Raw genomic sequence first — 20,078 nt, forward strand, 5'->3', positions numbered from 1 at the left:
GGTGGCCAGTCGTGTTAGGCGCCGCGATTAGCTGTGCAGAGTTGCGTCCCTTGGGCACGCCAGAAACCTATGATTGTGGGTTCGCCCCAATTATGTTTCTAGGTTTGTCAGCACCATATCCGTGCTCGTGGGTTTCACCGAAGTGGTAAACGTCTGAGACCTGCATCACTTCGGGCTTTCCTCCCACATTAAGCTGACACGCCGTGATATAACTGGAATACTGTTAAAAGCGGCGTTAAACCAAACTCACTCACTCACTTATACAGTGTGAGTTGCCTTTGCGTTATGCACGAGGAATGCATTCTCTCTCGCGCTGTTGCACGTGCACCAAGCCGATATTTTCAATGCATGGTACAGGGCTCTTCATATCTTCGCGAGGTCCTAGACAAGTATTTTGTCAATCGTTTGCACATTGTAAATACATGCTGACGGAGATTATAGGACATATAGAGCCCAGAACAAAGATACCTGGTTTTCCTTCTCGTCAAAGTTTTATCGTATTGCTTTTAATATGAACATTGTTATAAGTATGCTGCTGTAACACATCAGTATATACATATTATTTTTCAGCTAATCTATGAAAATTGTGTACAAATTGTCACGTACGGTGCACCCATGTAGAATATATACATTTAGTCTGTTAAGATGTATACAAAGAATCAGCACAGCGCGTCGTCATATGCAAGACATACAATGAGACACACAATAATAATAACAAGAATAAATACTCATATCAAAAAGACGTAAAACGTCGTTTATCAGAGAATCTTCTCGTTGTGACGGCCAACAGTATAAATACATTTCAACATGTTTTCTTTGGTTCATACTCAGGCGATACTAATCAGAATTTTGTTTATTTAAAACTCGATTATTAACCCATTGCCATTCATAAACACATGCTCATGATATAGTCGGAATTGTACAAGAGACTTTTTAAGCAGAGATTTCTATTGGATATGGAAAGGGTTTTGTCGCTTTATTTCAAAGTCACTTTCCGCTGAACCCATTTCTTAGTTCAAAAACTACATGTACAGGTATTTTTTAGTGTTTAAATGAAAAGACCCAATATGATTTGAGTTTTTATAAAATATAATGTCTCTTTCCTTTCCATGAAACAAGTTGAATGGAAACATCGTGCTGAAATGTGTTAAGACTCTTACTTAGACTGGTGATATTGATAGTTTATAGTTGATAGTTAAGCAGCTTGACTCCTGAGAGTTTCTAGGGCTTCGGTCCTGCCAGGCCCCACACTGAAGCACATGTACCACATGTGGTGTCTCCTAAGTGACTTTGTTCGAAATGTGCCTCTGTTCACCCAGCAGTGAGTAGGTAGGATGAGTGAGTGAGTGAGTATGGTTTTACGCCCCTTTCAGCAATATTCCAGCAATATCACGACGGGGGACACCAGAAATGGGCTTCACGCATTGTACCCATGTCGGGGATCGAACCGGGGTCTTCGGCGTGACGAGCGAACGCTTTAACCACTAGGCTACCCGACCGCCCCGTAAGTAGGATGAGCTGGTAATGTAGCTGTCAAGCGCCTCACAGATAGCTTGGCTAATCCCCATGGACCTGAGAATGAAAATCGATTGCTCGCTAATCCATTGACCGGGGTAATAACAGTGAAGCGCTATGAACATACACTTGGTGAATCTGGTGCACTATTAATGCACTTATTATTAATTATTATATGCATATCACGTATCAGGTTTTATACTTGAATGGCTTTCACATGTGTTCGGGCGAAAGAGCAGGTGTTCCACGTTAATATCTCATTTACAAAACACTCAAAGGAAACGTCACTTAATTAAATGAAACAGTAAACCGGGGGAGCTGAAAAAAGTCAGTTTTCTACTGGGACAAACACCAGTCTTAGCTTCACATTCAGAACACACGACAGGCTGTGCTTGAGTTCGTCGTTGTAAACTATAGTCTGGAAGGTACGTTGAGACGCCGAACGCTAACACCGTATTCGTGCGTGCGTGATTCCCGTGTAACCTTTCGAGTTGAGTTGATTGGTTCAACTGCGTCATATGGCCCTGTGACGCAGGTGTAGCATTATGCAGATGGCTGTTTCAATGAATGCTCGTTCCGCCCGTGACGAACAGGTCTGGTTGTTGATGAAATATAGTGATAGCTAAATAGACAGATTATTCATACACCGATTGTCTTTAAATGTAATATCCAGTTATGTATGACTGTTTAATAATCTCATACCATCTTTGACTGGAGTAGGTCCGATAGTTTTTCAGATATTGTAGTAAACGTCGGTACCTTAAAAGGACCCGTGAAGATTCCGGGGTAGAATAGGTCTTCAGCAACCCATGCTTGCCGTAAAAGGCGACTATGCTTGTCGTAAAAGGCGACTAACGGGATCGGGTTGTCAGGCTCGCTGACTTGGTTGATACATGTCATCGATCCCAATTGTGTGGATCGATACTCACGATGTCAATCACTGGATTGTCTGGTCCAGACTTGATTTTTTTACAGACCGCCGTCATATAGCTAGAATATTGCTGAGTGCGGCGTTAAACAACAAACAAACGAACCAATTAAATTACCTTCTAGGCTATACATACCTGGAGGGTTGGGGATAACAGCTTTAGTTCACAGTTTACAATGCCAGAAACGAATAACATTTGATATTATTTACTGCAGTAATGGGAATTCACTGCATAAGTCTAGTGCTAGGGTGAGGGAAGGGTGAACTGTATTCACTAAAACATTCTGTCAGGCTACGAACTGTTTTCACTGAGAGGTTCTGTCTAGTGTAGATCATGTTAGGATGCACGTTATGCACTGAAGGATCTTGCCATGACCAGATTAGAGCAAACTATATTCATTGTGTGATTTCGTTGTGTGTAGACTTGTAGGACGCACTGTTCTCGAGGAAGGGTACTGTCTAGTTTAGGCCAAGGCAGGGCGTACTACATTCAGCGAATCTCACCAGTGAGACCAGATTGCCCTGATCAAAGGGTAGATCGCTCTACAATTGTTGATGTTGTTCCTTATGTTTACACCGCCTCCTTGGTCTAGTGGTAGAGCGTCCGCCCGGAGAGCGGAAGGTTCGAGGTTCGATCCCCGGCCGCGTCATACCAAAACGTTAAAAGATGGTACTTGTTGTAGCCCTGTCTTGCGCTCGGCATTAAGGGAATAAAACAAGGACTGGTCGGCTCGGAGTCAGTATACTGTGTCTGAGTGGGGTATTTATGTTCAACTGCGGCATGGTATCTCATTGAGCTATCACTATAAATCGGCATCAGTCCGGACTAGTACAATAAGCCACACAAACACAAACACGTACATGCACGTCGCTATATAAGTGCAACAATCTTGGACGCGACGTCAAACCCAATTTCACCTCACCTCACCAATTGTCTCCTGCTATTGTAATAAGTTTGCATTAATTTGTATTGATTTATAAACCTAGTTTTATAATACATTAACTTGACATTTTAGAAATATACATGATCTTTCTACTGGCCAAACTGACATCGTCTTTTGCTGGTTACCAAGTCATGTTGGCATAAAAGGTAACTCAAAGCCGATGCTGCAGCTAAATCAGCTCTTGAGAAACCGTAATCTCCACTACAGTGATTTCAAACCAACCATCAACCATGCAAAAGAGGTGGGACACCCAGGGAGGAATCAATAAACTTCGCGAATTTACACCAACAATTGGTCAAGCCTCCTTGGGTTGTCAGTCAAAACATGATGAGGTCGTTTTAAGACGATGTCGTATTGGTCACAGTCGGTTTACTCACGAATATCTGCTTAAAACAGATGAGGACGAACCTCCTAAGTGTATTCCTTGCGATGAAAGGTTCACTGTCAAGCATATGTTGTTTCACTGTATTGCTGTACTGTGTCACATGTTTTGGAGGTTTACATACAACACACAAAGATTTTCGTCTGTACTGCATTTTATGAACGTATTAGCGCACAGTATCACATATGCTTAGTTAATCGAAACACAAAAACTTCATTATGCACGTATGGTGTCATTACGTTTAATACAACCAAATTTAATGGCACATTAATTAATGGAGGTTTAATGACAATTTAGTGTTGTCATTAAGGTTGGACACAAACGGGCCGGGTAAAAGTAAAGCACTGCTTATGCAAAGATTGCCAGACAAAAGCTTGCGAGGTGTTAAGTCCTTGTTCTAAAAGTGATCGAAATAATTCACAAAGTGACCCAGGCGCAAACTGGGAAGGCAATAACATGTCACAAGAAGGCCTGACATGTCAGATACCAAGGTTAAGAGATTTGATCTGTTGAAAGATACTAGCTATCTTTTGTGCAAGACAATATTGTAATACAATTTTATTCAAGCATTATAGCAGATTAAATAACATTGCAATAATCTTGTTTCATGGGTGATAATTGTCCATCATTTTACCCTGAAAATAAGGCGGGTCGTACGTGTAAGTCATGGATTGTGCTTTTCTGGTGGGGTTTTGAAATTTGTCCTTATCGGAGCTCTGCATTTCAAATCACAAATAAATAACTGTTACTTAATATATTATTTTATTTAAGGAATGACTATGTATTTCTTCGGTTCATTGAGGTATGAATAGAAAAACTGATGTGAAAACTGTATGGATCCGCATAGCAGATTCTTACAAAAGTAAGAGTAGCCTCAAATGAACCAAAACAAATGCACAGTTAATGCTCATAATTAAATTCGACAACGTAAAACATGTTTTATCTACAATAGTTTAACCAAAAACAGTTGTATATATCAAAGCAGACAAAAATGACGAGATTGATAAACATTCCAGGTGTAGGAACACATACTGTGGCGTGACATGAATAAGGTGATCGATTAATTTATGCACATAACTTGACAGGCCTACACAGTGAGTAGCCAATCATCGGAGTGTAGGATCAAAACAATGTTCATTGGACCTGTCAATTAAGTCAAGAGGCGAAAAGAACGGCAACAGTCAGACTGTAACGAACCGGAAGAAATATGCCCGGGAGAAGGCGGCTGTTTCAAATAACATGGTCAGTTAACGCCAGATTAAAAAATTACTTCCCTGATTATGGTAAAAACAGTTTGAAAATTGCTAGTTTGAAATGAAACCCGAAGACATGAAAGTTGAACCGAGGCGAGCGGGAAAAAACAGGCGAGCGAGCCTGCATATTTGCTGTTTCATTCTTTTTCGGCCTTCAATTTCAAAGGGTAGTTTGGACAATGATTATGCATGAACGTCGATAAATGTCCCGCGCATGACGGTGCACGTGAGCAGAAAGGGAATTGGGAAATGAATGCAATAACACGTGACATATTCAGTTAATCAGAATGCAGGAATTTCAATGAACACACAAAATTTAATAATACAGGTGTTGTGGGGTAAATACAATGTACGTTGTCATGTGCCATGTGCTTCCTGAACTAACTTTTTGTCACAGTTTACAAATCTCTAAAGGTAGTACCTACATTGTATATGTTGAAATCCAATCCAATCAAACATTCTACTGAAGGACATTTGCTTTGACAAACTGTTGAAAATGGGAATGGTTGCCATGGTAATCTGTTGAACGAGGGTACGGTTCTGTGACTTGTCTCATTTCATTAATAATAAATAAAGCGAGAAAGCCCTTTTCTATATCCAATAGAGTCGATTGTACAATTCCGACTATATCAAGAGCATGTGTTTATGAATCACTATCAAATAGTAATGATACCAGGTATTCGTAAAAATGTGAGCATATCCTTCCCCATCACAAACACATGCAAAGGCAAGTCAATTGTTCACCTAAAAAAACATGGGAATAAATGTCCTCCATATGTCTACCATAAAACTTTTTCAAAGCTTTACTGAGACCTTGGTTGTTGTAACTCTTGTAAATCTTCGTAGAAAGAGCATGCTCGTTTGTATCTCAAAAGTTACAAAATGTAAACACCAAAGGCTGGAGCTGCTGGACTATTGCTCGATATGAAGGGAAAGTTGACTATTGGAAGTTGAAGTCATCCCTCTTGCCATACAGTCTTGTGGAGAGTGTTTTGTCACTCTGAATATTTATGCATAGATCTAAATTTGAAACAGATGAGGCGGTCTCACTGATCTCCTTTATTTCTAGTTTAGGTTGGAAAATCAGTGGAAGGAAATTGGCTATTTGATTGTTATTGAACGATATAAAAAATATGTTGTGTCATCAATTTTTTTGTCTTAAGGTGGGACGAGGCACACGTTTACTTGAAAAAAAACCCTCTAAGATAGAATTAAACAAATACTGCAATTCGCATTGAGTTTCACAAAGCTTTGAGAAATGTTTAGGTTATAACAACCTGTCAGATTTCAGGGAGCCTGAGTCCCAAGATATGCAGGTCTTAGATGTTTACGACGTAAGGTAAACCTACGAGATCGAGAATGGTGCTGACGACCCACTTTAAATTAGGAATTGGATTCTCACCCATGACCAGCTAATATTGGCACGGCTGAAAGAATTCTCACGGTGTTGATTTGTGGCAACATAGGAAAGAAAGGTAACTTCATTAATTTATTCCGCTTATATGAATAATGTTATTTGGTAGAAGTTTCTCGAAGACTGACTGTACTTATGTAAGAGCGAGATAAGGGGGCGATTCGAGGCCTCCCTTGTTTTACCTCACCGCATATATTTTCCAAGTGCGACGGACAGGACAGGTTTGCTGGATTCAAGAACGGATCACGTACCTTATTCAAGACTTTCATTGTGACAAATACTTTTGTTATTCGACTTATTATGCATTGCTGCTGTTTCATATTTGAGCAATTGTATTGTCTGTTATGATTGGAAATCTAATCCTGTGTATTGCAACATAAAATGTTGATTGTTCATTGATCTTGAGTGGTCACAATAAAGTTCTGCACACAACGATTCCTGGGTTAACCTTCGCGTTTCAACCCGTAACAACAGAAAATGTCCCTTTTCATGCACAATGTGAACACATAATCATTATGGATATTTAATGTCATCTCAAGATATTGAAACATAATAACATACAAGCAGCTCTTGCATTTTACAAAGAAAGGAGTAAATATTCTTGCATAATTAGGTACGCCTTGAAACTGGACAGAAACGTTGCGGAAGCCTATAAAGAATCACAGCAACACTTTTCACGCATTCATCCTAAGCAGGTACGTGCCGTCATTGTTAATTAAAATGATAACGTCATTTCAGAATAATGAGCTTTTATTTGTGTTTACTTTTGTTTCCACAACAAAATGATATTTTTGTCGGTGTAAATATTGTATTGAACAGCCATGTGACTAATTGCGCTAATAATTTGGAAACATTCGGATTACATGCTCTCTTTAATCTATTACAAAAGGAAGTAAGTGCTTCTCTTGTCTCCCTATACATATGCACAGTGTCTGCTCGGCACTCTGTAATGTTCGACTATTAAGAAAACAAAATGAAGCAACATATGTTTACAAGCTTCATCATTTTCATTATTTTTAAGGTGTTACATGATGCATGTTACAGCCTAATGCAGTGTTCTGTCAAATCTTTCCTGTTGAAGGTCTGTTTCATTTTGGTACAAGTTTGAAATATATGCACACTGTCGTACTGTTATATGGTGTAGTCGAATGTACTATGGTGGTGTATTATTTAGTGTTGGTGCTCAAATGTTCACAAAGGTATGGATGCGAATCAATGAGAAATGATATAGCTTTAACATTAACTAAAACGAATGTTTTCACCTTTGCTATTATCATATAACTAAACTTCTTCTCATTGAATTATCTGGTGATGTGTCTGATGAGTTCGTAAATGGACAAGTGGCTATATGCTATGTGTATGCCAATGTTATTAACATTTGCCCAAAGCAATATCTATATCCCACAGGAAAACACCGCCTTTGCGATACATTTAAGTAGACCTGCAGTTTCATCTAGGGAACAATTTGACCAGTAAATAAAGATAAGTAGGACCATTAACAGTTAGTGGGAGAGCGGAAATTAGAACGGACTCCCTTGACCAGGCATAAAGGTTTACATTCAATTAGACCAACGTTGGATATAATCATTCCTATCCCTCGGGAAAGAACTGGTTACAGGTTTACATACTGCCTGATAAGCTCTAAGGTCAGATGTCCTTTTGAAAGAATGTAGAGTTAGAGCTAAATAGCATCACTAGGACACACCCTAATTACTAGCTGTTGCACAGCAAGAATATAGCCAGCTCAAGGGAGGTTCCGTTTCACACGTCTTCGTGTTTGTCCGCGACTGAAGTGATGGGTTGAAGGGCCTCACTATGTGGGGCCTCAGTCAAATTCTCTTTGCGCCATTCGTTACTCGGTTCCATTGAATTTGTCAATTTCTGAAACATTGTGTCGTGTATGTAAAGTAAATTGGTTGTCATGCTACAAGGCCCATTTGGTTAACAAAAATAAAGAATGTTAATGGATGAGTCAACATTTTAAAGCGTGTTTGTTCTAGATATAGCAATACTATTCTGTGACATTTTAAAATTAAGATAACTTTTTTAGTTAAATGTTCCATCTTTGTGGCATTATTCTAATCATAGGTTTTGTTCATACTGACCTCTTTCAGATTGTCTCCCTTTGTATTCCATACTTTCCAGACGAACACAGCTGGGAAGGGCAGGATTGAAGCCAGAGACACCATCCATCCGACTCCTGTGGCCCATGGAGGGTAGTCATAGTCTCCATACTTGGGGGGTCGGTAGGAATACAGGGAGTAGCAGAACACAGACTGTTGTAAATACAAACTGATAATCAAGAGGTGTTTCCCTTTCGAATATTATCCAAGGAATTTGGAGAGTAAAATATGGAATTTATCGCCTATCGGCGTATTGCTACATTACGATACAAACTGACACAATGCCAGGTATGTAACATGCAGGTACACGGTTCACTAAAGACGATATTCATAAACTTGTATGGTACCATTAGGAATGAATTTTCTCAAATCCCGTTCCATCTGCTATAGACAATGTAATGTCATGTAATAAGCACTAAATATTTATTTGGGGTGACTTATTTCTGTGCTACGAATATTCTACTGGCGGTAATTCAGATTGAGAGGCAATTGTTGAGTGGGAAAACATAATAGTTTGGTGTCCGTTAAACGATTGAAATAGTCTTGTGATGACTTACCAGCAACAACACTGGACACACAAACTTGATGGCAATCATCATCACACGAGGGGTAGTCTTTCCCCACATTGTCTTGATGTCTTTCTCCAATCTATGTGTACCTTTTTTTATACAGGAATGGTGAGAACAATGGTAACAGTCCAAACAGTGGGACAATAAAAACAATAGTAAGAGAAGCAAAAATCATAATATTTTGTTTGTTGTTGAACGCCGCACTCAACAATGTCATAATAACGAACACTGCGGTAACGGAGATAACAATAAGAACAATGGAAATAGTAGGGATAGTGAAACTAGAGCAATCGATATTGCAGCTACTTGATAACGCCCTGTAAATAGTCTGGATTAGACAGTCCAGTAATCGATATTGTGAGACGGGGATATGCCGTTTGGCAGCAATAACACGGATTCATCATACCTGACCACCCCATCCATTTGGTTGCCTCTTACGCCAGCGGGGGCACGGGTGGCCCAGTCGTCTAAGGCGCCGCGATTCGCTGTGCAGAGTTGCGTCACTTGGGCACGCCAGAAACCTTTGATTGTGGGTTCGAATCCCGGTTCGCCCCAATTATGTTTCTAGGTTTGTCAGCACCATACCCGTGCTCGTGGGTTTCACCGAAGTGAAATCAGTAAGTTCAGCATGAACACAAGGGACAGTAACTTAAGTAGGAACAGAACACATTATATGATATTTACCATAGCACCATCCTACCACAATGCATTCAATGGTAGCAAAGAGAGCAATTGATGGAAAGTAGGAGAACCAGTCCACCAGTGTCAGCACGTATATCCCGCCCTGGAAAAATGATAACGAAAGTTTGCTACACGTGATAGATTGACTAAACGGAACAGGTAACATCTGAAAACATGTAGGATTACAAATATATGTGCCAGCCACATCCATCTCGTAAAGTATCAAAGAATAGGTCTAGGTAAAGCAGACTAATCTAACTATACATACAGGCGTTTGGGGAGTATGAACCATTTTCTACATTTTGACTGCTGGAGGTACACACACAGAAATAATGTTAAGTAGTAATCCATTAAAAATTACTTTCTTCTTTTGGTAAAGTAATGCCATATATGATCTGTAAAGGAACCTGATTTACCTGAAATTGAAATCATAAACGGTTTCATGCACATCATCTGAGCCAGCGAACTGAATGCTACTTGTGTATACCTGGGTAACATAGATCAGACCAAAGAGAAAGTAGGTCGTCAATAAGATACCGATGACAAGCCAGCGTCGCTCGGAAAATCGTGGGAAGCGATCTCTAACAGCCACCACAATGTTCTCAATGGGTGGAACCTGGAAAACAGTAACAGAATCAAAAGTAGAACCTACCGCATACCATGCTAGTTATGATATGCTTGATGTTCGGTTTACCTACCCTTATAACCAAAGCAAATAATAAACTTGCAGCAACCCATCCCACGCCCTCTCTAACCCCCGCCCTCATCCCCAACCCCCGCCCCCAAGCCTCAGGAATTACTGGACATAGAAATCTCGTCATTTTTAGTTTCTCATTTACACTTGGGAAATACACACTGCAAATGGTAGATTCTCTTATTATTATAATTGTTTGAAATCAATACGTTGATCCATCTATGATCTCATTTGGCTTCAATCGTAGCAGCTTAGTATTTCGAGCTCTAAATCTGTATGTTACCAGAGTATCCAGTTCAAGGGTGATCAGCGTAAGAAAGGTCAAAGCCGACCACAACTGCGGCAATGGGAGGTAAGTCAGGACTTGTGGAAAAACGATAAATGCAAGGTTGAATCCTGAAAGAAAGAAAGCGTGGTTGTACAATACATATTCATTGCAGAATGACTAGAAACTGTGGACAGAACAGACACAGTTGCAGTTATCAATACATCCACTAATATACATTTTTCTACTGATATGCCAATCAAATACACAAGGAAAAGGTTTACTATTTTCAACTCACCTCTAAGAAAATAAGTTAACGTTTTACTTGCACTTGAAGGTGTGTTAAGTGGTTCGGTAATTACCTGACGATTCAAATGCTTCGATAGGCACCCCTCTCTGGTAGCCAACATGACCAATGATTGCAAAAAAGGCAAACCCAATGAGGATTGTAACTAGCATGTCTCCAATGCAGACGACTATGGCATCCCTGTTGTAACGAAAACATGAGGATACAATAACACGATTACTTCAGTTACTTCCTAAAATTACCATGTCAGACTAATGTAACAATACTATAGAAGTGGAAGAGTACTGGAAGGGTAAAGAAACTGAACTGAGAAGAAGACAGTTGTGTTTACTCACTCAATATGAGCAAAATATCCTGTAATTGATTTATTCTTAAAGTTGTAGTTTTACAGGGTATTGAATATCAGTCCCAGAGAAATTCTGCGGCTAATAGTACAACATTCTGTAGTAAAAAATACCCATGTCACCCTAAATGTTTATACAAACACATTTTTCGAAAACCCGAATCCAAATCCGAAACGAAATAATAAGACAAACTGTCATTATAAACAGTTATCACTGGATAAGACATACAGTTATGCAAATAACTATACATACTGTCACTGATATTTATCTATTTTGACATGTAGACATGGTTTATGTAGTAATAATACCACATGTACAAGAGTGAGTGAATGAGTGAGTTACAACTTAACGTCGCATCGGTATTATTTCAGCCATATAGCGACGAAACCAAGTTGATATAAACACAATTGATTCATGGATACATAATGATATTTAAAAACAATATATCGAACATATTTGGGCATAACGATATCCTTTATACAGTTTTAAAAAACAGGTTATAGGCCACCAGTAACCAAAGCAAGGCCACCTGCCAGGAGATCATTGGGACTTACGGTACCTCGGCTTTCTTCACGATACCCCAGCAGGATTTACGCTATCACTTTAGCCACTGGTGTTTGTGCACAATGAAGAACGTTTACAGGTCAAAATTATTCATCTCAAATTTCGTTTTATTGTAGGATTCATATTTGGAATGTTTGAATCGCATGTTACATATTTGGGCATCATTCGGTAGAAAGTCTTGAAAATAATTCAAAATTTATATTGATGGATAACAAAAGGCAAATTCCACGAATTGTCATCAGTTCTGCTGTAAGAAATGAAATCGTCTGGGACTGGGATATATATTGGTCACATTACTAACCTGAAACAGTTATTTCCAAATCTACTGTGGCTTGATAATGTGACGATTGATCCCATTGCTATTCCAAGAGAGTACAGGGCGAAGTTACACCCCTCAATCCATACCTGGGCATAAAATAATACATACTACACCACAAGACGGCATTACATTACATTCGTATGACAGGAGCTCTGTCATGAGGCCTCAGTGAACACGCACTTAGTTTTTAACGCAAATGGTGAGGATGGCGGTTGCTACTGGTTGAGCAGGACATATTTACCCTTTTCGTGATCACCAGGTATCATTACCGACTTGAGGTGATCCATTCATATAATTGTCAACACTATTTTGCCTAATCTGTTTCGGTAAATCACCGAGACTGATTATACCCTGGCGTTGACGTGATATATTTTGTGTAACAGGCGCCAGTCACCAGAGCCGTCCCGAAAGGCCATGTACGTAATGGTAGCCATTATTAAAGGACACGTTTACGCTCTTAGCATTTGGCACCGTAATAAGTTATGACTATAATATTGATTGTATAATTCATTTGTCGCTATTGTTTAAGATTGTGTTTGTTTGTTTGTTGTTCAACGCCGCACTCAGCAATATTCCATCTATATGACGGTGGTCTGTAAATAATCGACCAGACAATCCAGTGATTGATATAATGAACATCGATCTGCGCAATTGGGATACGATGACATTCTTCAACCAAGTCAGCGAGCCTGACTACCCGATCCTGTAAGTCGCCTCTTACAATCATAGTCGTAACATGGGTTGCTGAAGACCTATTCTACCACGGATCTTCACGGGTAGACGTGAAATTCGGAAATATGAAATATCATGTTAATGTGTTTTCTATGTAAAAAATAACTAACTCTTTCCAGTCTTCTTTTTTCATACATCGGATGGGACAGGCTGATATTACTTACTTCTTTAAAATATTGAGTGGTTTACATGACACACCGAAGCTGACTGACAAATATGGTGTTAAGGTTTATGAAATGCATTATTTGCCTTGTTTAAATATTTATGAAAAACATTAATTTGCCTTATTCGTAACAACTTTTGTGCCACATACATCGATACGAAAGAGATCTTTACCTTAGGTCTTGTTAGTGTCTCAAGTTTAGGAACGATATAGAAATATATTCCATCTGCTGATCCCGGCAACAGACATCCCCGGATGAGGAAGACGGTCACAAGAATGCAGGGTATGGCCACCGTCACGTACACAAGCTGAAACACATTTTATTGTGACTGTAATGCACTTCTTTAACAAATACAATGCCATACAGCTCATACACTTTCTCCGTGACGTTTTCAATGACACGTATCTTTAATATAGAAATACGTATGCCAATGCAAGACCAATCTTCATAACAATCACATAACAACTTCACTACTGGACATTGATTTAACTCGGTAATGTTTTTGAATACATCACTGCGTCACGAAAATTTAATGGAAAATTAAAAGATTGTTAATGTACCTTTCCTGTTACTTTTATTCCTCGAAACACACAGAGAAATATAACGGTGCAACTGATAGCCAGGCTTATAGTCAGAGGCACTCGTATACTTCCTATGGTTTCTAGGCCATCTGTCATCTGCAAAACCTGAAATCTATAACAAACATTAGACACCTACGTTATATATCGTCAGATTCTTGGGTGGTGTCATAAAAACATCTCCAGTATGCAGTTGACAGAGCATCTGACCAGAGAATGGAAGGTCGGTGGTTCGAACCCCTGGTCGCGTTTTGCCAAAAGATGGTACTTGTTGTTACACTTATTAGCGCTCTGCATTACGAGGATATAACAAGGACTGATCAGCCCAGAGTGTGTCTGAGTTGGGTATCCATGCATGTTAAACTGCGACATGGTCGCTTTGCGGGCTAGCACTATAAAACGGTGTAATAACAAGCCAGTAAAAATACAAGCTACAACACACACGTGTATGTACGTTGCAATATAAGTTCAATAATCTTTGATGTTAAACCCTTCTTTACCATGTATCTTTTACTTTACCTGTAATCAATTACATCTTGCAGAAGATCAAGACAAAATACAATACATCTTCAGTGCATTGAGAAATGAGAATGCAAACGGCAGTTACCTCCAGAACTCTTCCTCCGCTGTCATCCCAGCCACTGTGCCATTGATGTCTGCATAATGGTTGCCCACGGTGTAGCTGGTACCGTTATCGGTCACGTTGAGCCCTGTCGTTGTGTTGACATCAGCATACTGGGAGATACAGGTGGGAGTGTTCCAGTCATTGTCGCAGTGAGCCCAAGGTAGGGAATTGGAGAACGACACGTAGAAGTAGTACACGAACCATGTAAAGATGACAATGTAGTACGATGCATGAATCCAAGTCCCAACAACGGTGCCAACACCTATACCTGTTGGAAAAAAATATGCAATTACATACTGCTTTTTTCGTTGGGCTGAATCAATCTTGTAAAGCTGCTTATCGCCGACAATACTAACCTTGTAATCGCCACAGTTTCATGGACAACTTCGGAAAACGGAAAATTCACCCGTGACATTGATCGTGTCGATTATTTTGACGCAAATGTATGACGCCACTGTCGCTGACTTACTAAGGCAGCTCTAAACAGACATTTTTCATCTAATGGTAAAATTATTTAATCTTTTGGCTGTAACCCTACTCCAAAAGATGTTACTGTGGAGCAATGTAAGCATGATTGTGTTTGTGACGGGTGCTACCGGTGGGGCAGGATGTGTTCACCTTTTCACAAACACCTGGGATCATCACAATTTTATAGTGATTTATAAACACATGCTCATGATATCGTCGGATACTCTCCCCGATACAGCCGGTTGTTATGTGTCTGTCAGTGTCAGTACTACACATTATAATTGTGAGCAGACCTTTTGAGGGATGCACTGTGAAATTGACTTATTTTCTTTGAGTTCATTTCAGTATGAACCTTCAGCAAGCCGAAACCGTTCCTACACTTTAACCCTCACTCTTTGAATGGTCATACTCCAATGATCTCCCACAAAGTGAAAGTAAATTCCTAAATAAATCCACAACGAAAGCCATACTGTTTTTACAATACATTTTTAAGGATTATGAGATGCAATTCGCACTTTAATTGTATTCAACCATATAATTCCAGTCACAGAATTCAACATTAATCTCAGTGTCTGATGTCAGCCGAAGATGCAACATGTCATAGACATCATGTACTCTGTACGACACATGTCATACAGTGTAGACGTGTTATAGGACACTCCTTGACAAGTATGAATACAGCTTTGACCTTATGAAAACATAATGTGGATGTTACTTGGTACATGGCAACCGCGTAACTTTAACATTACTGACACTCACTGGAGACGTTGGATTATGCAATATATGGTTATTAAAGTAGTTGGATTATGCAATATATTTATGATGCTCATGACAGCCTCTGGCTCGCGGTATGAAACCTAACGCGGACATAAAACCCAATGTACCCCTCATGATCCTGATACAACTTATAGTGTACTTAAATATTCATTTATATATTCTATTCAGTAATTTAACTTCAAATATCTCCCTTTTATGACCTAAGAGAGAGTGAATAGTGGGTATGGTTTTATGCAGGCATTAGCAGTAGCTCAGCAACATCACGACAGTGGACACCAGAAATGGGCTTCATTATCAGTATTCATGTAGGGAATCGGACCTGGTAATTAGTTTTCGGGGTTTAAGGGTGAGCAAATGAAAGAGTGACAACTTAGATACTATTTCAGATTCAAAGGAGTTGTGTTTGGAACCCTCCTCTATTTCCTGACAAACAGTATCTCATAAAAAATGCCATGGTGTCATCGTCCTCTATTCAGTGTGCAATGCCTGCGCAGTTTCTAATTTTCCAATATAGACTTTCCATGTACAAAGTTTTCTACTTGAAAACTAAGTCCAATGTGGAACAGGGACATTGTATGATTAATTTCTATATATGTGTCCCTTCATCAACAGTGTTACATGCACTTACCTTTAAATGGCGGGCACAGATTCCAAACTTCGACTGGTCCTTTTTGGGAAAACTGACCAATCACCATCTCCACAAACACAACAGGAATAGTACCGATGAATGTGAACAGGATGAAGGGTATTAAGAATGCACCTAAAATACATACAACGGCTATCAAAGTCGGGAAATATCAATTTAATTGTTGAAAATCTTGCAAACCTCGTCACAAAAAGCAATATTTGTGGCATTGGATTAGACGTTTTAGTTTTACTACGGTATGGATATCATTAGACACTTTTATCATGAGTTTGTTGTTTAATGCCGCACTCAACAATGTTCCAGCTCTATGACGGCGGCTTGTAAATAATCTATTCTGGACAAATTCAGTTGCTGAATTTGTGACAAACGATCCACCCCGTCGTAGTACGATCGTAAGCCATCTACAAAGTCATCGTGCTGGACCACCCGATCCATGAGTCGCCTCTTTCGACCAGAATAGGGTGCTCGGGACCAATTCTAACTGAGAACTAAGCCACAACAAAAAAAGTGTACAGTTCGCCTCAGGTGAAGATACCAATACATTCTAAATACAATGTGGTGAAGGGTTGATATTTAGTTTGATAATACCTCCTCCATTCCTCATGCACAGGTAGGGGAATTTCACGAAAGACCCCGAACCGATTCCAAACCCGAGGAGAGTGACGACATAATCTAGGTGGTGACGCCATTTTTCACGCATCATATCTGTCAAAAAGAGACATTCACATTTCAGTGCTAAGTAGCGACGGCATGCTTCCGCTTGTAACATATCGAAACCTGGACGAAGATAATTATATATTCCAATAGCATCATCTTTTGCTAGTTGAATGCCACCATTCGGTACAGGTACTCGTACATTAGTCAACCTCCTGATACTTACTGAAACGACCCTTGCAAGCAAGTGGTATTAATATTTCAGCCCTGCCTTTAAATATGAAACGTCAGCCCCACAGAATAAGTAACCAGTCTCGATGATCCGCCGATCTGATTTCCGTTGGGCGTAAAAAGACAAAATATCGGTGAAATTGACATGAATGGATCACTGAAAATCAGTGATGACACCAGGTGTTCGCGAATAGGGTAAGCATGTTCTGCCCTACCGGTAGCACCCGCCACTCATATTAGTTGCATAAAAAAATTAATTGTTGCATGTCGCCGCCTGGACGGTCTGTAAACAAAACGGACAATCATGTAATTGACCAGAAACTTCAAAGACACCTCAGCCCATTAACTGATTTACTCAAAGGGATATGTTACTTTTGAGTGTACAATTTCGGTGATTCTGCAGCTTATAAGTAAAGAAAAGTGTAAGAAGTGTGTTCGTTTTGTAACAAAGTAGGGGCGGTTGTAATGTTCTAAATGTTATAATATTTAAAATGTAAAACGTCTTCTACAGCACAAATGTCGTCACGTTTGGGAAGAGCCGGAAACGTGACGGTGTAACATAGTACTAGGGGGCAGTTTTAATATCGAAGCCCATACTTGACTTTTGTAGTTGATTCAACATAATTGATAAATGCTACTGAGCTTATCAAGTAAATCAGTCCACCAGCAGAAACATCGACCACGTTTTTATGTCAATTTAAAACGGGTCCATGCAGGAAGCAAAGGTACTGTAAGTCCCCATGGTCCCTTGTGTGGTGATCACCCTTCAGTGACTGACGATCTCTTGCCCATATTTATATTGTGTTGTAAACTAATACCTTCTGCTTTTAAATATTCTCAACTAGTTTTAAATCAAATCTGTGATATTCTAGTTATTGTACTGTCCATCGTTGACAGGTTTTTATTAATTCTACATATATGTATTATTAATGTACTTCTTGTCACGATATGGCTGAAATACTGCCGATGTGACATTAAATCTTAACTCACTCACTCACTCAATATAAAACGTCAACGACAGAGAATAACCATAATCGATTTTCCGACGAAATTTTTAAACGAATGCCTCGGCATGTTTTCGCGATTCTTCTGGACTGTGTTTTCCATTTCATCAACTGTACATTTTGAAGCGTCATTTTTTTATATAGTGTCAAAAACCTATTTATTGTTTTTGTTGTTTAACGTTGTGCTCAGCAATATAACAGGTATATGACGGTGCTCTGTAATCAATATTACGTCTGGACCATGGCATCCAGTGATTGACATCATAAGCATCGATTTACCCAAATGGGACATAATGACACGCATCAACCAAGTCAGCGAGACATCCTGATCCCGTTAGTGGCCTCTCGTAACAATATTGGGTTGTTAAAGACAAATTCTAACCCTGATCTTCATGGGTACAAAAGCTACGCGTAAACCAATCCTCTACTTCGTCGTTCTATGTTTGAATAAGTAATAAATACAACCGATAGAGATTATACAACACGTGACGATTTCCACAGTTTGGTTTTGATCTCCTGATCAAACCGAACCACGCCACACACGCTCATTATATAACGTAACGGCGTGTACAAGCCAAAAGCAGCAGTGTAATCAAGAGTGACAAAAGTTCATAAATACCTGCTGTAAGTGTATCCTAGTTCCTACGGCTGAGGCGTTGGGGTGTCTGAACCTTGTCCTCGGGCGTCTGAAGGCGATGTGCTGGGAAGACAGCGATCCATGTGCACATCACAATTTAAACGGAAATGTGAAGGAAAGTATATATGCTGCATATAAAAGTCATTCACCGCAGTAATACTCGGACAGACAGTTTTATTCAAGAAAAGGCGTGCGGCCCAAAGTACATGTACATACAGAGCGTGATTATGCGTAACACTCTTGACGTGAAGGTGCTGTGAGCTGAGGCATTTCGGAAATGACGTGGACTTGGTCTTTATGTCTACAAGTTCTATTCAAAGTTAATTCACTAAACGCATTATTATTTATTTATAATGTGTAGAAATCATCATTAAGAACATATGAAGGCATCGGGGGAAGATAGTGATGACCCACACATCGCAAATAATTTGTGATAATTATATTTTGTGGGTTGCCAGATACTTAAGTATCATCCAAAAGTGAGTTGTCTGCCCTACCTCATTGTTAATGAATTGCATCATCCCTATATTTATGACACGCCACATGCGTTTGGTACCATATCGGAAAGAAGGCGCCAGCCCACATGGACATGGCCGGTCACATGTTCACAGATGAAGACGTTTTGTGGGGAATATCTTCACAAAGTGATGATAATGACAGCACAGAGGACCTGCCATGCGAAGATTTTCAAGGAGAATCAGGAGCTGCTACTTCTTAGCATTTCAGTTGCACAAAATATCATTATTCAAAGCTTTTAAGACTTTTCGTGGTTTGTCATGTTATTTGCCAACCCCATATTTCAGTGGTTGTGATATCCCTTTGTCGCTATTACTGACAGACTTAGTTGGGTTACTGTTTCCAGTGTACATAAAAGTTAACGACTTGAGACCTGCGTGACGATTTTAAATGAAATATTCACGGAATTCTATTTTGTAATGCAAAGTTGTCAAAACAGGATTATCATGTTTTGTTTTGTTTTCTGCAAGGAAACTTGGAATTTTTCTGTTGGATGTTAATAAAGGTTATCTTTCAAACCTTTAATAGCACAACTCAATTTTATGAATAAATAGTAAAGCAATACTTTTCCATCTATATATTCTCATTTAAGTGTTTACTTATTATAGATCATTTGTAACTTTACAGGAATAACTGCAAATCAAATTTCTTGTCTACCTTTTGTATTTTGTTGTTATCAGTTGTTGAAGTTTTAATTCTGCAAATGAGATTTGTCGTTATCTTGAGTGAGTGAGTTGGGTTTAA

General features: G+C 39.4%; 1 protein-coding gene across 1 annotated transcript; it reads right to left on the minus strand.

The window, feature by feature from the left end:
• Positions 1-6,099: 6,099 nt before the first annotated feature.
• LOC124142619 (sodium- and chloride-dependent glycine transporter 1-like) lies at positions 6,100-18,995 on the minus strand. The gene is made up of 14 exons (XM_046511191.2): positions 18,801-18,995; positions 16,881-16,997; positions 16,275-16,406; positions 14,384-14,669; positions 13,759-13,891; positions 13,371-13,505; positions 12,285-12,388; positions 11,131-11,255; positions 10,787-10,899; positions 10,297-10,425; positions 9,813-9,912; positions 9,117-9,217; positions 8,542-8,712; positions 6,100-8,317 (listed from the first exon to the last, which is right to left on the minus strand). Exons 2-14 carry the CDS (start codon positions 16,993-16,995, stop codon positions 8,198-8,200), a joined length of 1,764 nt encoding a protein of 587 aa, XP_046367147.2. The 5' UTR covers positions 16,996-16,997; positions 18,801-18,995; the 3' UTR covers positions 6,100-8,197.
• Between the last annotated feature and the right edge of the window lie 1,083 nt (positions 18,996-20,078).

The sequence above is a fragment of the Haliotis rufescens genome, unplaced genomic scaffold, assembly GCF_023055435.1.
Source record: "Haliotis rufescens isolate VD_foot unplaced genomic scaffold, xgHalRufe1.0.p SCAF_10, whole genome shotgun sequence".
NCBI classification, from domain to species: Eukaryota; Metazoa; Mollusca; class Gastropoda; order Lepetellida; family Haliotidae; genus Haliotis; species Haliotis rufescens.